The 18965-nt window shown below is 36.8% G+C and overlaps 2 protein-coding genes and 2 long non-coding RNA genes across 5 annotated transcripts; all 4 read left to right on the plus strand.

Moving 5' to 3' along the window:
* Window positions 1-3162: 3162 nt before the first annotated feature.
* On the plus strand, window positions 3163-6485 carry LOC108167005 (CEA cell adhesion molecule 6). The gene is made up of 6 exons (XM_081597350.1): window positions 3163-3205; window positions 3341-3649; window positions 4579-4854; window positions 4948-5196; window positions 5260-5341; window positions 5417-6485. Exons 1-5 carry the CDS (start codon window positions 3163-3165, stop codon window positions 5331-5333), a joined length of 951 nt encoding a protein of 316 aa, XP_081453476.1. The 3' UTR covers window positions 5334-5341; window positions 5417-6485.
* Window positions 6486-6495: 10 nt separating this feature from the next.
* On the plus strand, window positions 6496-9836 carry LOC145555280 (uncharacterized). Its single transcript, XR_014091390.1, has 3 exons — window positions 6496-8116; window positions 8198-8263; window positions 9372-9836. It is a non-coding gene; the product is annotated as an uncharacterized LOC145555280 (long non-coding RNA).
* A 1379-nt stretch (window positions 9837-11215) lies between these two features.
* On the plus strand, window positions 11216-12442 carry LOC103477935 (uncharacterized). Its single transcript, XR_535719.3, has 3 exons — window positions 11216-11532; window positions 11636-11688; window positions 11801-12442. It is a non-coding gene; the product is annotated as an uncharacterized LOC103477935 (long non-coding RNA).
* Window positions 12443-13095: 653 nt separating this feature from the next.
* On the plus strand, window positions 13096-18387 carry LOC145555276 (T-cell immunoreceptor with Ig and ITIM domains-like). 2 transcript variants are annotated; one of them, XR_014091383.1, is made up of 8 exons: window positions 13096-13559; window positions 13646-13711; window positions 14006-14311; window positions 14467-14593; window positions 14893-14927; window positions 15023-15087; window positions 15202-17831; window positions 17914-18387. XR_014091383.1 is itself a non-coding variant. In XM_081616844.1 (7 exons), the coding sequence occupies exons 2-7, from the start codon at window positions 13654-13656 to the stop codon at window positions 15358-15360; spliced, it is 750 nt and encodes a 249-aa protein (XP_081472970.1). In that variant the 5' UTR covers window positions 13096-13559; window positions 13646-13653; the 3' UTR covers window positions 15361-18387. The 2 variants fall into 2 exon arrangements, 1 of the variants encoding a protein (XP_081472970.1); XM_081616844.1 differs by having other exon boundaries at window positions 15202-18387.
* Window positions 18388-18965: the final 578 nt, after the last annotated feature.

The raw sequence follows: 18965 nt of genomic DNA on the forward strand, positions 1-18965 counted from the left end.
AGTTTACCATTATTTTTATGAAATAAATAAATTAATTAATTAATTAATTTAATTAAATAAATATTTTGTTAAAAATCAAATGCTACATAATCTCAGCCGGTAACACTTTATTTGAAGGCAGGTGAATAAGACTGACATGACACCGTCATAAACATCTGTCATGGACATGAATAAGTCTTCATAAATATTTATGACTGTTGTCATAAAGCATCATTCACTTTTAATACAAAGTTGACATGATTGAAAATGTCTATGTTTTGACAACTTGACATTAATCTAGACAAAATGATTAATGATTGATTAATAGTATTCAGCAGGTTGTTTTCTAATGTATTAAAATTAAATACGATCGGTACACTTAATGATATTAGCGATTAGGTAATCCATTCAGCAAGCACTTTTACTTTTAATACTTAAGTATTTTTAAAAGCCAGTACTTTTTTACTTTTACTTAAGTACAAATGCTAATGTGGTAGTTTTACTTTTACTTGAGTACATTTTTGTCTGTGTAATTGTACTTTTACTTAAGTACATTTTTTGAGTACTTTCTCCACCACTGGTAATATCACAAGTGATCTATAAGTATCATTTTTTTATCTATATGCTGTTAAGCATGTTTTTAAATAGAATTTTTTTTTCCAGCATTGTATTTGACCCTTATAGGCTGCCATTTAAATTACACACACCACTCGAACTGAGGAGTGTTATTTGCAAAATAACCTAAATCTATAACAACTGCTGCCAAACCAGATTATTTCCAACACTCTGACTGCTCTGACATGAAGTGCGCTCCAGATGGACCCGACAGCTCAACCATTAAAGGACCTGCCTCAGTGCACACAGGAGATTTCACAATGCTCTGCTGCTTCACAATGTCTGCATCTTCAGCAAGGTTCACTTGGCTCTTTAATGGAAAACCAACCAACAGTCACGAAGCGGCGCGTCATCCAGTCGAGTCGAGGCTCTGACAGCGAGACGTACACCGAGAAACTGTGAGCCACAAGTTAACTGTCACAGGCAGAAACGGTTTAAAGAAAATGTCTCTGACATCTGATGTGTTTAAGTAAGTTTAACAAAAATAATAATAATCCATTCCAAACCTTCATTCAGATTTTCTAGACTGTGACGCCTCAAAAGCTATTGGATTAAGTCAATAACCGCTGGATGTTGCACCATTATTTCAACAAATTTGTTTGTTTTTAGACAGAAAAGGTGAACTTAATAATGAAACATATCCACATACTGTTGGTATATGCAAATCTGTTAAATAGGATATACAAACAACTTTTTGCACAGATGTGTTTTCTGATATTTATTTCTTTATTCGTTCAATTAAAAAGTTAAATGTGTCTTCCACAGTAACACTATTTGGTAGCAGGGCCTTAATGTGCTGTTTTCAAATTCACAGAACCTAAAAAAACACCACTGTTACTCTGTAAGTACAGAATAAAGTGGCCATAAAATGGCAGCTATTTGCTTTCACATTTTACGTGTTTCCTGGAAAAACGGGGGGATAAAGAACATCCACTCTTCTTGACTGGAGCTTCCTGATCACTGTTCCCTCTGAGCTGTGCTTTTCTGTGTAAAACGTGTTTGTTCTGTTGTGTTGGTAAATTACCAAAATATAAAAATGATTATGCAGTAATATTAAATAATTAAAATATTTTCTGTTTGAGCTATGTGAAAGCAGCATATGCAGCAAGAATACAGATTGCAGCATTTTGGTCAATTTATTTTCCTTTCTGCTGATTCGCTGCACATCAATAATGTAACATGGATCTTCATGGATGTTAGTTTTTGAGATAGTGCCAACACCTCAAAGAAGATCATACATGAGAAGCTGAGGTTTGGGCTGCCACCTGGTGAAGCGGTAGAGGCGATAGTCCTCAATGCAGACGTCCTGATTCAAGGAAAATGACCGTTTTGTAGGATTTCACTGCTTTTCTTTATTTACTGGCTGAACCTTCTTGCATTTTGTATTCATAGCATTGATGTTTTCTCTTGGTTCTGATTTTTATAGATTTCTGGTGCATATGACCCCAGATCAGTGCTTTACCTAATCATATTTCCTTCTCCTGCTACTTACTAGTTTATCCTCTCAGAATTTCAAAATTAACCAAACTAATGCTAAAATCTCCCATGCAATTTATTTCAACTGTGTATTATTTCCTGAAACTTTTTTCTACACTCTGACTCCTGATCTCAGATCTTTATTGGGGTGACATGACCACATTTTCTTACCCTAGCATAAGAGTAAATGATGGAAAATGACCTTATATCAGTGGTTGTCAAAGCTGTTATGAAAAGTTTGCGTTGTGGGTGTAATTTAACGGATGGTTGGCACGAAATGCACCAAAGGACCCAGGAGAGTGAGAGATTGTTTTTCTGAATCTATTGCTCAGGTTTTGAAGGAACTCTCTGTTTGGAAAGCTGTCTGATGGAGCCCAAGTGTCTCCTGGACGTCTTTGATCCTCCTCTGCTACGGATCACTGCATCTTCCCAAACAGGAAACCTCAAAAGCTTGAAACGCTCATAAAAACCAATAGTCACCCCATGAGTCAGAGTCTGAACTGCTTTTACAACTGCAAGTTTCATTGACACGTAGACATGCACACAATCTGGACCTTGAAAATAAATTATCAAGCCAAACCCTTTAAAAACCAGTATTTACTAAAATGACTTTTTATGCCAAAGATGTAATTCCACAAATGTAACATTTTAATGCAAATTTATTCATATTCATACAAACACATCTTGACATTCGCCAAACTCCCTAAATTTCTTGAAACTTTACATGTTTTAGTTTTACTTAAACTTGACCATTCTATGTTATATTGAGTTCAAGATATGACTAGAAAACTTGTCAAAGATCATAATCTATCTGAATTAGATATATTCTGATCTTTCATTTCAAATGTAGCTGAATCCCTTTTCCATGAAAACCCCCTCAGGAAGAACACCCGTTACTCTTGACTGCATTTACCCACAGCCAATTAGATGTATGTGCACAAGCAGAGTAAACATTATTTGCTCTTTGCATTAGTGAGTGGGGGGCTGGAGTTGGTTGTGTGTGTTGGACAATAAAAGAGCAGGAGAACCTTGGACTCTGCATTCCAAACTTTATGGTGGACTCTGACAATATTTTTAAAATCTATTCAAAACATGGACAAGAGCTTCTGGGCTGCTGTGATGCTCCTGTTATCAGGTAAATTTAGTTGAGTTTCTCACCGACGGAGAAATAAAATGTCTATTTTTAATGATCAGTATGGCAGAACTTGCAGGGTTATTAAAGTTTTGACCCTTTTTCTTTCCTCTTGGGGTTAAAAAGCTGTGTGCTCAGGTGAGAACATTTTAAACCCAGGTCCGCTGAGTGGAGCCGTAGGAGGCAGAGTGAAGTTCACCACCAGCCTCAGCCCCCCACAGAGCCCATTTCTGTCTGTCAGCTGGAGCTTTAAAGGCGTGAACATCATCACTTCCACCAGCACCAACATCACAGAGCCGGGACACACCAACCGGATCTCATTAGATCGAGCCACAGGAGCGCTGGAGCTCAGGAACCTGGTGCTGGAGGACAGCGGGGAGTACACGCTCACCATCATACCAGACGGGGGGCTGCAGAGAACGGGGAGGATCACGCTCAGTGTGTATGGTAGGTTTTTAGACACTATGAGGGGAAATAAGGAACAAATCCATCTGAACATGAATGTTTCCTAAAGGAATAATGGTGGATACAGATGAAATAAAATAACCAGAAAAAAACATCTCAGAAAACACAAAACTGGGCTCATAAGTTTGATATTTAATGTGTTTTAAAATAAAACGGAGAGAAAAAAAAGGCACCTCTGAGAGGCAACCAAAAGCCTTGAAGCTCATTTTAAAAAAAGACAATTTCTTACTTATTAAACCACCAAATAAAATAGTATGATGCTGTTTTTCTTAGAATATATTTAAAATGTTGCACCATATACTCTCTGGTGCAACATACCACACTGAGCGTGGTTATGCATAGTGCCCGTTTAAAAGTTCATAACTGAACGTATCAATTAATGGTTTATACCAAATGTGTGTTTCTCTATTTTTATTAAAATGTTCACTTTCATTTTATTTGTATTTTTATATGTAGTTGGCATTTTACCTTTAGACTTCATGTTTATTTTTATATTTTTGCTTTGTTTAAAATCAGTTTAAGGAGCAGAATACATTGTAACAGGTACTAAACATATTCTAGTCATTTAACCAGCTGTAATTCACCATAAATCCTTTATTATTATCTCCCTTCAATCATTTGTGTGCTGAACAGTTTTAATTGTGCCTTTTTGCATACATATCTTCACATATATAGACATTACAAATATGTTTTATTTATATTATTTTGAAATAAAATGCATATTCTGACACTAATAAACGTATAAATAATGTAAAATTTACTTTACAGAACAGTAAAAATCAACAATTCAGTCTGAAATTCAGACATAATCACATCTTATATTTCTTGGCCTAATCAATTTGGTATCACAAAGATTTATCAGGACATTTTATTGAACTCTTGTGATTATTGTCTGAAATTTTCACCACCAGAGCTGATAACCGGAGCCAGCATCCGCAGCCCTGCAGCCGTCCTGATAGAAAACCAAAGCTCCACCAGCCTCGCCTGCGAGGCCTCCGGCTCCGTCATCACCAGAGAGTGGATGAAAGATGGCCGTCCTCTTGATTTCGGGCAGAGCGTCAGCTTGTCGATGGACAACAGAACCATGTTCATACGCCCCGTCCTCAGCTCCAACCACGGCAGCTACCAGTGTAGAGTCAGCAACCCAGTCAGCAGCCAGACTGCGGCTCTCCATCTCACTGTCAACTGTAAGTACTGTAAAACTCAGGATTTATTTCAGCTGTTGACCACAGGTCAGCATTTTATGGCTTTGACCCGACGTGTAATATCTTTCTGTGCAGACGGACCGTATAACATATCAGTTATTGGGCCGTCAGCAGCTTTGCCTGGTCACAGAGTGACACTGCTGTGCTCAGCAGTTTCTGTTCCTCCAGCAAACTTCAGCTGGACATTTAATGGGAATGAAACGCAGGTCAACACCTCCATGTTTGTCATAGAGAAGCTAGAGGCTAAAAACATTGGGAATTACACCTGCACTGCCAGAAACATGGTGACCAGGAAGGAAAACTCTGCCGTTCTGGATCTGAGAGGTAAGATGGTCACTGTATGTCGTTTCTGCTTCATTTTGACTGAAGCATCTCTGTCATACACAGCATCCTGCACTGCCCCCTATTGGTCATTCTCAGCGTTGGTCATCAGTGTAATTAATCTGAAGGGGTTAATATAAGACGGCAGGTGAGTCACTTTAATATAATTATAATTATACCATGCATTTCTTAACATCGCACTTTCTTCCTGTTCAATCGTCAGATAAATGCAGCTAATGAAGAAAATGAAAAGTACAACTTTCAAGAAGCGTTGGACTCTGCCGAAAGCTTAGAAAGACCTGATGTGAAATGGAAAGTCTTGCACTTCTAAGTGCAATCTATATTTAAATAGATATACATGTTGTTTTATTTTTTACTTTTTTATATCTGTTGTTTTTAATTATTTTATTTTGTATAGAAAAAAAACTGTAACACAGAAATTCTTTGGAAATATATACTTGCTGAAGAAATGAGCACTTTTAGTTTCTGCTAAAGACACATTGATGCACTGATTATTAATAACTAGCAGTTTAACTCTGTAAAATGTTTTAAATAATGAAATACTGCCCATTTCACTCTCACATTTGTGATTTTCTGTGGGTGTAAATATTCCAACGATCGTTACTGATGGAAAGATAATCTTCTTAGTGAATAATACACACACCCACAGATTCATGAACTGCCACAAAATGCAAAGAAAGTTTTAATATTTCTTTATATACGTATCAAAACATGATCTGACATGGTTGACACATGTCCCACAAAATAAAAACTGAGGAGTTTTGCTCTCCTTTTCTCTTTTTCTACTTTTTAGGTTTGTCACTAATCATCTCTTGTTTTATGTAAAAATCTGTCATAAGAACAGGACAATATTCATTGCGGTCTTTTTGTTAATAGAAAAACATTGGATGTAGAGCTGCGACTCTATTATTATCTGTATTTCCTGATATTTTTTCACCTTCATCTTTACATGCTGGGATCGAGTTAAATGAAACCAGCATGGATCACTGACCTCATTGCCTATTGGACACCTGGGGGCTCCTGAACGTGGGACTGATTGGAGGAGATGTTTATATGTCACCTATTTGAGTTGCTTCTCTAAAAAAGATCAATATGATGAGACTGAGTTAAGGTTTGAATGAAACCACTTTCCATCCCCATATTCTTCAGTCTGCAGTCATCCTATTTTTAACTTCCTCACTCAAACTGCTAACTGAGCTGTACTTCCTGACACAGTCAGTACATATTGAGATCAAATTTGTTTAATGTTTTGCCACCTATTTCATATTTTCCTTCTTTGCCTGAATTTACGTCTGTTTCTTTGTTGATTACAAAGAAACACAATACAGTTCAATGTGTTCCTACCATGGGCTGCACAGTGGCGCAGTTGGTAGAGCTGTTGCCTTGCAGCAAGAAGGTTCTGGGTTCAATTCCTGGCCCTGGTCTTTCTGCATGGAGTTTGCATGTTCTCCCTGTGCATGCGTGGGTTTTCTCTGGATACTCCAGTTTCGTCCCACAGTCCAAAAACATGACTGTCAGGTTAATTGGCCTCTCCAAATTGCCCCTAGGTGTGAGTGTGTGTGTCCTGTGTGTCTCTGTGTTGCCCTGCGACAGACTGGCGACCTGTCAGAGTGACCCCGCCTCTCGCCCGGTACACTAGCTGGAGAAGGGCACCAGCAACCCTCCCGACCCCACAGAGGGACAAGGGTGTAAGAAAATGGATGGATGGATGTGTTCCTACCACTTGAACTTTTTCCAATTTCATGCTAAAACTACAAACATCTGTATTGTGATTGATAATCAAAATGAGACATGATTTAATGGTTGTATTTCTTGACAAAAATCTGAAAAGTATGCATGTTAAGTAGCAAAACTTGTACTGGTGAGATATTCTTGATATTTAATGGTTTATTTATCCATAATGGCCAGGATTCACTCAACTGTGAATTAAAAATAACACCAGCAGTTTTCATGCAGTTGTGGTTAGTAAAAGTTTATACATATTGAGCTTCATTGTATTGTAATGAGTTGATCAAAGAGGGGATTTTTTTTTCGAGTAACAAATAATAAATGATCTTTAAGAAGCAACAGTTGTGACAAAAGGTGTGAAAAACAACTAACATCTAACAATGAGGGCTTCACAACCACTGAGAGACCAATCGGAAGGGTTAATATTTTCCAGACAAAGCACGCCAACAGTGCTGAGAACCTGATAAGCCAGGTTCTCAGCACAAAGACAGAACCATTGTCCAGAAAATGACATATGTAAATTTAATAAATACATATGTAATAGAATTAGGAAGTCTCTTGTAATGTATTTCTTCTTTGTCCTTCATGTGAAAAGGGAACAAAAACAAATGTGAGGCCATATATGGCCCAAGTATTAGGTCACTGCGTTGTATAAGTGTTACTGGCAAACACCTTTCCTTTAGCAAATTCTGGATTCAAAACACAAAGAACTCATAAACAATATGGACAGTATTTCAACAGATTCATTGAGGAAGTCTATATGAAGTTCACCACAACAGTTGAATAGGACAGGAGTCACGTTTGTCATCGGCTATTTAACATCTTTAGAAATATGAGGTGGTCACTGAGATAAGTTTGGGACATTTTTCTTTTATTATTTCTTATTGTCAATATATTGTCAAACTTTTGAAAATCGTTAAATCATTTCTAAAAGTGTCGATGCTTAGGTAAAAAAAAATGTTTTTATTTTTGAACAGCGCCAGATCACACTGGTTTTATTTATAATCTTGCTCAGCTGGGGCACCGATGCAGTAGATTAGCAGAGTTGATGTATGAACTTCTGCTTTATGGTCACGTTTAGCTTTTGTTCCACTTCTTGTCAGTATTTACTGCTCCGCCTTCAAAAGGTTTTACACTTCTCACATTACTTCTGCCTCCGCTCCACAGACCAACAGTAAGTTCCTCCGAAGTTGATTTAAAAGTGACAATTAAATTTAAAACAAACTTTTACTAATTGTGCTTTTATAATCTGTAGTCGCTGCAATGAGAACCTGCAACATACTTCTTGTTGTAAATCTAATTTTTGTCACATCATTTCCAGGTGAGACACTTACTTTTAAATTCTGGCGCCACACTAAAACATTTGAAGGTGGTTTAACTTGAAAATGAAAGTCCACCTGCTGCCTTGAAAATGCAATTTAGGACAACCACAAAAATGTTTTGGTTTTAACTCAGAAATTAAAGTTCATGAAGTTGATTTAACAGCTAGAGGTATATTGTGTAAACATTGTTTACACAACATACCTGTTGTGTAAACAGGTATGTTGTGTAAACATTGTTTACACAACAATGTTTACAATGTTAAAGTTTATTAATCTTGAATTGTAAGTTTTAACTTAATGTTGAAATTTAAACCAAATGATTATTTCAGAAAATGCAAGAAAAAACTGTCCTCACCTAGTTAAAAAGCCACATTTCTCTACTATTTTTACTCACTATATCAAGTTAAAACAACTACTTATTTTACTTTAGAACAATTTAAATTCTTGTTTCAAATCGAATGAACACAATTTCTGATCTGATAAGGAATTTTATTAAATATCACAACCAATTCTGCTCAAAAACATTTAGTGTGAGATCAATGTAACACACTTCCATCTCAGGAGAAAAACATGCCGCTATGCACATTGAGAAGTAGTCCCCACTCCTGCCTTTTTCTTCTTTCAGTTTTTTTAAGCGCTAACCTAAAAACTCTAATTTATTTAATTCTTGGTTGTTTGACAAAATTAATGAAAAGTTAACACAACTTACTACTGTAAATGTATCTTTCACAAACACATTTAGGTTCAAGATCTAAGCTCACTAAATTTATTGGAATTAAAGAGTAGACAATAATAGACAACTAAATGTGGGTCAAATGTTTTAGGATACAGAACTGAAGAGCCATAACTCTTCAGTTTGATTCATGAAAAGTTATTTCTCACACTAAAATGGAAATTTCTTACGTTCCTTGACAGAAGTGAAACATCCAAAGTGTTTTTGTGAAGCGTTCATCTTAACAGGAAAAAATAACATTGTTTTCAGAGAAAGAACATTTTATTTATCAAGTGATAAAAATAACACCATAATTATAAACTTAGAAATGCAAACTCATTCAAATTACTCTCTATCCGGCTCTCCAGGATGTTAACTTTTTTTTTTTCTTACAGATGTTCAGGTAGAAACACTCAAAGTGACTGGATTTGTTGGTAAAGAGGTCATTTTGAAATGCCAGTTAGCCCCAGGCTCAGGAAACATTACTCAGGTTCACTGGGAATTTGAGTCCAAGATTATTCTTGTTTTCAACCCCGTGCTTGGAATGATTATAAAAGATTCTCCCCTAAGGGAAAGATTGAATCTTACAGAACAGTCACTGAAAATTAGAGATGTGAAAATGACAGATTCAGGGACTTACACCTGCTCTGTAATTACATACCCCAGTGGATCACATAAAGAAACCATCACACTTGTTGTTGTTACTGGTAAGTAAGGGATCTTTTAAATCGTTAGTTAGATGATAAACTATTGTAAATAAGCTTAGAGAAACTACTCAACTTCTTGATTTTCTGTATTTAATTTTTGACATATGATCCGAGTGCTCAACAGATCATTATTAACACTAAATAATTTTGTTTGACATTTTTTAGGTGATTCTACCCCAGAATCAAATCAGCAGACACAGATATCAGCTGGGATAATTCGTGCGATCATCACCTCTGTTGTGCTGCTTCTGGGGATCCTGACGGCTGCAGCTTACCTTACCTATGTCAGAAATGCTGGTAGGCCTGGTTTTACTGGTACTCATGTTGTGGTGGAATGACTCTGTTTAGTCACATAAAGTTTGAAAAATATAAATTAAAGACTTTAACAATAAATTAATTCCTAATCTTACTTTAACTGACAAATGCAGCACCTTCCAGTCATCCAGTATTGACACACTGGTAAATATGTTTAAATAAACAAAAAAACATAAAAAGACATCATTAATTGGTGTGCCATATATTTACACTAAAATGCCATCCTGTTAATTATTTATGTTTAGTCATTGGAAGAAACTCCTTGATAATCAGTGGTTCATTAGCTGATTTTTTAAAAACTAAATTAATGGTTTCCAGACTCATCGGAATCGGAAACTCTGACCTGAACTTTCAGAGCCACATTAAAACAGTCACAAAGTCGGCCTTCTATCACCTGAAGAACATCTCCAGGATTAGAGGACTGATGTCTCAGCGCGATCTAGAGAAACTCATCCATGCGTTTATATTTAGCCGTATTGATCACTGCAACAGTGTCTTCACAGGTCTGACTAATAAATCAAACAGCTGCAGCTGATCCAGAACGCTGCTGCTCGCGTTCTCATTAAAACCAGGAAGATAGAGCACATAACACCAGTTTTAAAGTCCCTACACTGGCTCCCTGTAGGTCAAAGAATAGACTTTAAAATACTGATGTTAGTTTATAAATCACTAAACGATTTAGCACCACAATACATTAAAGATCTGCTGTTGTATCAACCTTCCAGACCCCTCAAGTCTTCTGGTTCTGGTCTGCTCTGCATCCCCAGAACCAGAACCAAACGAGGAGAAGCAGCATTCAGCTTCTATGCACCAGACATTTGGAACAAACTTCCAGAAAACTGTAAAACAGCTGAAACACTGGGTGCCTTTAAATCTCAACTTAAAACCAACCTGTTCAGAGTTGCTTATGGAACATAAACAACAATTGGGATTTGAATCCCAACCCGGGTTCAAGTGCTAGGGAGGAAAGGGGTGCGGGTTGGAGTCCCCCCGGTTGTTTTTTTTGTTGTTTTTTTCTGCCAATTCGAAGGGCAGAACTTCGACTCAGCAGGAAAATTTATGTTTTTAATTGTTTATTCAATGTTTCATGACTCTGTTTTTGTGTTTAATGATGTAAAGCACTTTGAAATGCCTTGCTGCTGAACTGTGCTATACAAATAAAATTTGATTTGATTTGATTTGATCTTGTCCTTCTTGTAGAAATGGTGCTATAAAAAAGTATTAAGACAGGGCAACAATGTGTACTCTTTTTCTAACAAAAAAAAAAGAAAAACTAAGTGGGGAAATTATCCTACTGCAATTAAAATTTTGTTTATTTTGAGGCTTTTTGCTGATCTATAAATGATGCTAAAAAGTATCAAGGTGCAGTTATTAAGCCTGTCTTAAAAAAATTATTTACCAGATGAACTGGAATAAAACCAACTTGGTCTATTTGAATCGTACAAACTTGAAGTCAAACAATTTCAGAAATCTAATTGTTGCTCTTTATGTTCCCTCTTGTAGATGTAAAGCGGCTCGCAGACTTGAAGTTCACGTAAGTGAGAAAAAAAATCTTTCATCACTCTATTTCTGAACAGCATTCAATAAATCTTCTGAGTTCTTTTCACTTCTTCTAATGAGGGTCATATGGTTTTTAGACACATCAAGTCGTGTAGCGAGTGTGAGCTACAGGGACCCAGTGAGCACAGAGGTAAATTCAAATTTTTTATCAAAAAATTGTTTTAATCTGTTTATATATATATTTCTGCTGTAATTAGAGAAAAATGGTTCTGAATCAACACTTTTTCTCACGTTTGCTCCAGGAAACGAAGCAGAAATTCAGGATTTTCACTGAATAAAATACCCAGAGAAGCAGCAAAGGCTGAGGAAGTCACGTATGCAGAAGTCAAGGTTTATCATCAGAGGCCCAACTGAGAAACAGTATTTAGTGTTTGAATGTTGTATAGAACAGATTTGCTGCAACAGTACTGGTTTTATGAAAAAAATAAATAAATAAATCTTCTGCAGCTCTGTGGCTGATTAAGAGTTCTTCTGTGTGTTTTTTATTTTAATAAATGACCTATAAGAAGCAACAGTTGTGACAAAAGGTGTAAAAAAAAACCACCAACATCCAACACTGCAAACTTCACAACCACTGAGACCACTCGTAAGTGTTAACCTTTTCCGGATGAAGCGCATGCAACAAGCTGAGAACCTGATAACCAAGAAGAAGAAACAATGATGGCCAGAGATTTAACTGACCAGAAAATATGTTGTGCCAAGTGCAAATTAAACTACTTGCTACTTTTATTCATTTTTGCTGTCTTCTTTTCCTTTGTAAAAGTTTCTCAACTTAGCCTCTGAGAGAATAATGTCATCTCTTTTACAATCATTAAGCCTCATCTTCCTGTGAAAGCAAATTTATTCACTTTCACTCATTTGAAAATGAAACAAAAACAAAGTGAGGCCATATTCTGGACAAGAATTAAATGACACTAGCAGGTTAAAACTAAAAACCTCAGTGAGTCATATTTTGATCCTGTGTCACTTAAAACCCGATGGAATGAAAAAATTATGTATGGTTCTAAGTTTGGCTGCACAGTGGCGCAGTTGGTAGAGCTGTTGCCTTGCAGCAAGAAGGTTCTGGGTTCGATTCCCGGCCCCGGTCTTTCTGCATGGAGTTTGCATGTTCTCCCTGTGCATGCGTGGGTTTTCTCCTGGTACTCTGGTTTCCTCCCACAGTCCAAAAACATGACTGTCAGGTTAATTGGCCTCTCCAAATTGCCCCTAGGTGTGAGTGTGTGTGTCTCTGTGTTGCCCTGCGACAGACTGGCGACCTGTCCAGGGTGACCCCACCTCTCGCCCAGAAAGTTAGCTGGAGATAGGCACCAGCAACCCTCCCGACCCCACTAAGGGACAAGGGTGTCAAGAAAATGGATGGATGGTTCTAAGTTTTTATTTATTGGCAAACATCAGAAAAGTGTGTGTTAAAATATTCTTAGTAACAATTGTGCTAGTGAGCTATTCTTGATGTCTAACTTTTTTTATTATTCATTAAAATACACCAGTAGTGGAGTGGGCACACATGCTAGATTTCAAACCACCATAAAGGTTATGTGTATTCTTAACTCATAAGCAATATGTCCAGAAAGCTTACATGAAGTTCACCACAAGAGGTCAGTGTGGACCAGGACAGAAATCATGTTTAACCTCGATAATCCAACATCTTTAGAAACATGAGGCGGTCAGTCAGATAAGTTCGGAAGCGATTTTTTTTTTACTTCTTATTGTTAGTACCTTGTCAAACCTTTGACATTGTAAAATTACTCCTGTAGCATTAATGTGCTCATCTTTGTGGTCAAAAGTAGTTACCATTTTGATCGGCGCTATCACTGATTTTATTTATGATCTCGGTCAACTGGGACTCTCTGAGGTAATGAATAGCCAGAGCTGTTGTGGGAACTTTTGCGTTATGGTCTCATTTAGGTTTTGTTCCGCTTCCTAAAAGTTTTTTTTAACTGCTGTGCCTTCAAATGATTTTACATTTCTAAATTTGACCTGTCTCCGCTCCACGGACCGACGGTAAGTTTTTACCGAGTTGATTTAAAGACGACAATAAAGTTAAAATAACATAATTAACTTCAGTAATTGTGTTTTGTGATGTGTAGTCGCCGCAATGAGAACCTGCAACAGACTTCTTGCTGTAACTCTCATTTTCGTCACATCATTTCCAGGTGAGATTCCCATTTTTAAATTCTGACGCACTTTCATTTATTACATTCCTGAAGAGTTTCACACTAAAAATAAACATTCCTTAAGTTCCTTGACAGAAATGAAACACCCTAAGTGTTTTTTGAAGGGTTCATCTTTTGACAGAAAAAAAAAAAAACGTTTTATTTTCTGAGGAAGAAAATTGAATTTATCAAGTAATAAAATATAACAGCATAATTGTGAACTTTGAAATGCAAACTCATTCAAATTACTCTCTATCCGGCTCTTCAGCATGTTAACTTTTTTTTTTCTTACAGATCTTCAGGCAGAAACACTTAAAGTGAATGTTGGTGAAGATGTCATTTTGAAATGCCAGTTAGCCCCAGGCTCAGGAAACATTACTCAGTTTCAGTGGGAATTTGAGTCCAAGATTATTCTTGTTTTCAACCCCCAGCTTGGAATGATTATAAAAGATTCTCCCCTAAGGGAAAGATTGAATCTTACAGAACAGTCACTGAAAATTAGAGATGTGAAAATGACAGATTCAGGGACTTACACCTGCTCTGTAACTACATACCCCAGTGGATCACATAAAGAAACCGTCAAACTTGTTGTTAGTACTGGTAAGAAATCTTTCAAATCATTAATCAGATGATAAACTATTGCAAATAAGCTTAGAGAATCTTCTTAACTTCTTGACTTTGTGTATTTTTGACATATGATCTGAGTGCTCAACAGATTATTAACACTAAATCATTTTTTATTTGACATTTTTTAGGTGATCCTGTCCCAGAACCAAATCAGCAGACACAGATGTCACCAGGGACACTTTGTGCGATCATCATCTCTGCTGTGCTGCTTCTGGGGATCCTGACAGCTGCAGCTTACCTTACCTATGTCAGAAGGTAGGTCTGGTTTTACTGGTACTCATGTTGTGGTGTTATGATTCAGTTTAGTCTCATATATTTCTAAAAGATAAAAAGTATTAAATTTGCAAAAGTGGGGAGATTGTCCTACTGCAATTAAAAGTGTGCTTATTTTGAGGTTTTTTGCTGATCTATAAGTGGGTGCAGTTATTAAGCATGTCTTAAAAAGAATAATCTACCAGATAAACTTTAATAAAACCAGTGTGGTCTATTTGAATCGTACAAACTTGAAGTAAAACAATTTCAGAAATCTAATCTCTTTATGTTCCCTCTTGTAGACATAAAGCAGCTCGCAGACTAGAAGTCCACATAGGTGAGCGCAAGCGATCATTCATCACTCTATTTCTGAACATTCAATGTATTTTGAGTTTTTTTCACTTCCTCTAATGAGGCTCATATGGATTTTAGACACAAGTCGTGTAGCGAGTGTGAACAGACCATCTTATATCTACAAGGACCCGGTGAGCACAGAGGTAAGTTAAAGTTTTTATTCAAAAGTTGTTTTTTAGTACAGTTATTTAAAAAAAAATTTCTGTGACTACAGAGAAATGATTGTGAGTCAACACTTTTTCATGCTCTTGCTGTAGGAAATGGTGTATGCTGATGTGAGGCCTAAGCGAACCAGAAATTCAGGATCTTCACTGATTAAAATACCCAGAGCAGCTGCAAAGACTGAGGAAGTCACGTATGCAGAGGTCAAGGTTTATCATCAGAGGCCCAACTTAGAAACAGTGTTTAGTATTTGAATGTTGTATAGAACAGATTTGCTGCAAAAGTTCTGGTTTTATACATAATGTATAAAAAAAATAACGTCTACCCCTGATTTTAATCATTTGCAGCTCTGTGGTCGTTCTGCACACGCTATTTGCAAACTCACTCAAACTAAATGATAACATCACCACTTCAGCATGCCTGTAACTTGTGGCTGCTGTTTACCAAAATGCAGTCCATTTCTATGTTGTTTTAATTTATCTATTTATTTCTTTAACATTTTTCTTAGCCAAATAACAAAGAAGAAACTGCAGGAAACTTTGAAATGGAAGGAAAATGATCAGATCATTTTTACCAATTAAACCCTGGCTTAAAAATGGTAGGCTGTCCCTTTAACTCTTGTAGCCTTGAGTGAAATCCAGTGAAACCAATTTTTATCAGAGGTTTCCCAATCAGTTAATTGACCTGGATAATTAAACCTTTATTTAATTATAAACTAAGTCACTCTGAGAAGGTCTAAGAGCTCAGTCATTAGTCCATTGACAGGATAACAAATCTGACTTTGAGTTGTGAGAAGAAGAAAGCCATAAGGTGTCCAAGTTTGCAGTTTATTTTATTATTTTCATCCAGTTTGTCTGCAATGTGCCAACTTAAACTCACATCTCAAGGAACTTTCCAAAAACCCTGCTAATTCAATCCAATTATTCAGTTACATAATTGCAATTCATATATTTCAAATTTATCCTAGTTACCAAACAACGCAGTCAAATTTGTTTTATTATTAAAATTTGTTCAAATGTTTTCTACATCTGGAAACCTCTAGATTACTTTGGGTCATTGACCTCCAGCATTTAGTCCTCCTGAAAGGGCTTATAGCCACAGCTGCTTTCATTGCATTGCTGACTTAGCAACAATCCCTCTGACTGAGCATGCATGGAGCGATAGTGGAGAGAAAAACTCCTCCAGCAGAACCTGACTCAGAGTGAAAGATGGTCTAGCACAATAGATTGAGCATTTGAGAAAACACAGCATACACACAAAAAAACACAGAAGCTGTGATCAAGAGATATTTTCTTTGGCTGCATTCACACTGCAGCCTGAAGTGACCCAAATCCGATTTTTTTGTGAAATTGTACTTCTTTTTTCTTTTTTCTTTTTTTAAGGTCGTCCTCACTTCCAAGTATATGCTACTTGTATGTGATCTCTGTGAACTGTAAATGACCTGAAAGTGTCCCTCATGCTCAGCAAAGAGTGCAATAATATCAGCGTTCTCAGTGTTTTACCAACTGCTATGAAAAAGAAGAAGTGAAAGTAAATATGCATTTTAATGGTGGAGCATATCTTATGACTTTGAATGAGCCAGAACATTAACAACTTAATCTTCATTATGGTCCACCATGGTTGTTATTTTTCTCCCTGCTTGCACATATCAGGACAGAATAGTGATGTTTGTGGAGTATCGATTACATTCAGGTCAGATGATGAATGCCATCTGGCTATTCAGAACTTGGGTCACATGATTTTACACCACATATCCAAAAAAAAGAAAAGAGAAAAAAAACCGTTTCGTTCAGACTGTCATGAAAAGATCAGATACAAGTCGCATTAAATAAAAATTAAAAAGAAAAAATCTAATTTGGGTCACTTCAGGCTGAAACAGCTGAACAAATTAGCTCTGAGTCAGTTTTCACGTAGCTTTTACTGCTAATATGCTGTTAGCCAGTATCTACATGTCTATTATAGACAAGGTTAAACACTAAAAGACAAACATATGATCAGTAGAAGGAGAAGTTGTTGGCAGCAGCAGGTCGGCTGACGCTGTCACAACTAAACGCAACCCAAACTTTACCACATTGTGGAAGTCGTGTGGAAGAAGGTGCTCTGCCCTAACAAGACCAAACCTGAACTTTTTAGACAATATGCAAAATGCTTCTCACAAGTAAAACTCTGACAAATATGGTGAACATTTAAATGCAACCCCCTTTACTGCAATATCACTAAATAGTGGATAATTGAAGCTAAATACTGAATTATGTTAGAGCCTTGTTCTACAAAGTCTTGATTCAACATGGTGAGATCTTACACTGCACTAAAATGGCATATTTCATGATTAACTTGTAGCCCTCACTGTTAAAAGTGATCAACACTTTTCTAGGATTACCAGCTGAGACAGAGAGCTTCAGTCTTCAAACTTGTTGCTCACCAATTTAACTAAACAAACATAAAACTGTAAGACAGCTACCTGCTTGAATAACAAAACTGTCTGCATGGTTGCATCACCCGCCAGGTTCTAAAGGGATGTTGACAGCAAATTTGCAATGCAAACAAGTGTTTTCCCCAGCATGACATTGTGGCAGGAAGTTACTGTTCCTCATTTACTGTCCGTTAGCCCAGTCGGATAAGAAAACATGCAAAAAAGAAGAAAATCGTGCCATTAATGGAGAAGTGAACATTAAAAGCTACAGCGACTGTTGGCCAAAACCGAAAATGTTACATGAGACTTGAGGTGAGAATTACCCATCACAATTTGCACCGACATCGTTTTAAACCAACGTGTCTGTATAATATAAATAAATGTTATATTTCAGTGGCGCTCCTGCTTTGTCTCAACATCAATGCTGCCTGCAGGTGTTGCAGCCTGAGGATGCCTTGTGTGAAAGAAATGTGACAAAGTTCGGTTTACAGGCCTGCAGTAGTTCTGAAGTTCTGTTCGGTGACGGTACGCTTTACCAGTCACCCTCACCTGCTCTTTACAGTCAGCACTTCCTGACAATGTGAGACTGTGGGTGTGAAACAGTGAGCGCCAACGTACGCGTGTCTGATGTCCTTCACCCAGTCCTCGCTCTGAGGTGTTGGAACAAAAATCTGTTTTGTTTTTTTTTCTTTTTGAAATGTTAGGTCATGTACTTCTGTTTATTCTCACCATTGTTTAGAAAGGGAAATTTGCTTCACCTGTAACTTTATTTCTACTCTGACTGAACGGGAACTGCACTGTGGTTCCGTAAAATCTGTAAATATATATTAAGATTGATTTTTATTTCAAATAAATGTGCTCACTTTTGGTTCTTTTGGTTTCTGTTACCCTTAAGAGTTATGTTGTGACAGGAAGTATGGGGAAGATAAGAAGGGTGCGCTTTGAATGGAGTTCATTAGATACGTCTTTCCACTCTCAGACTACTAAGACATAAAAAAGCTCATACTCAAAGTAAAAGTCACTGCTGTAATTCTAAATATAAACCAAAAAAGAAAATCTAAAAAACAACTCAAAAAACCTTTTAAAATTAAAACGATTATTGCAAGATGTCTCTTCTACCCTTAGCGTATTTGATTATGAACATTTATGCACACTCAAAAGCCTCTTTTTTAAGTTACACTTGTTCAATTCCTCGTTGATACAAACTGTGAATCAACCAATCACATGGCAGCAGCTTGATGTAGTTAGGCAGCAAATATCCAGTTAGTAGAATAAAAATGTTTTCTCGATGTCAGACTACAGATTGTAGTGATCTGGCCTGGTCAGATTAGTATTGATCTTTGCAACAACATTCACATAAACTCACTTAGAAGCATCTGAGCATTTAAAATGCTGCAGCCCCACCTGATCATGCCCACCCCTTTAAGACGACTGGCGACTCCCGGC

Source organism: Poecilia reticulata, chromosome 16, assembly GCF_904066995.2.
Source record: "Poecilia reticulata chromosome 16, P_reticulata-male-v2, whole genome shotgun sequence".
In the NCBI taxonomy this organism is placed as follows: domain Eukaryota; kingdom Metazoa; phylum Chordata; class Actinopteri; order Cyprinodontiformes; family Poeciliidae; genus Poecilia; species Poecilia reticulata.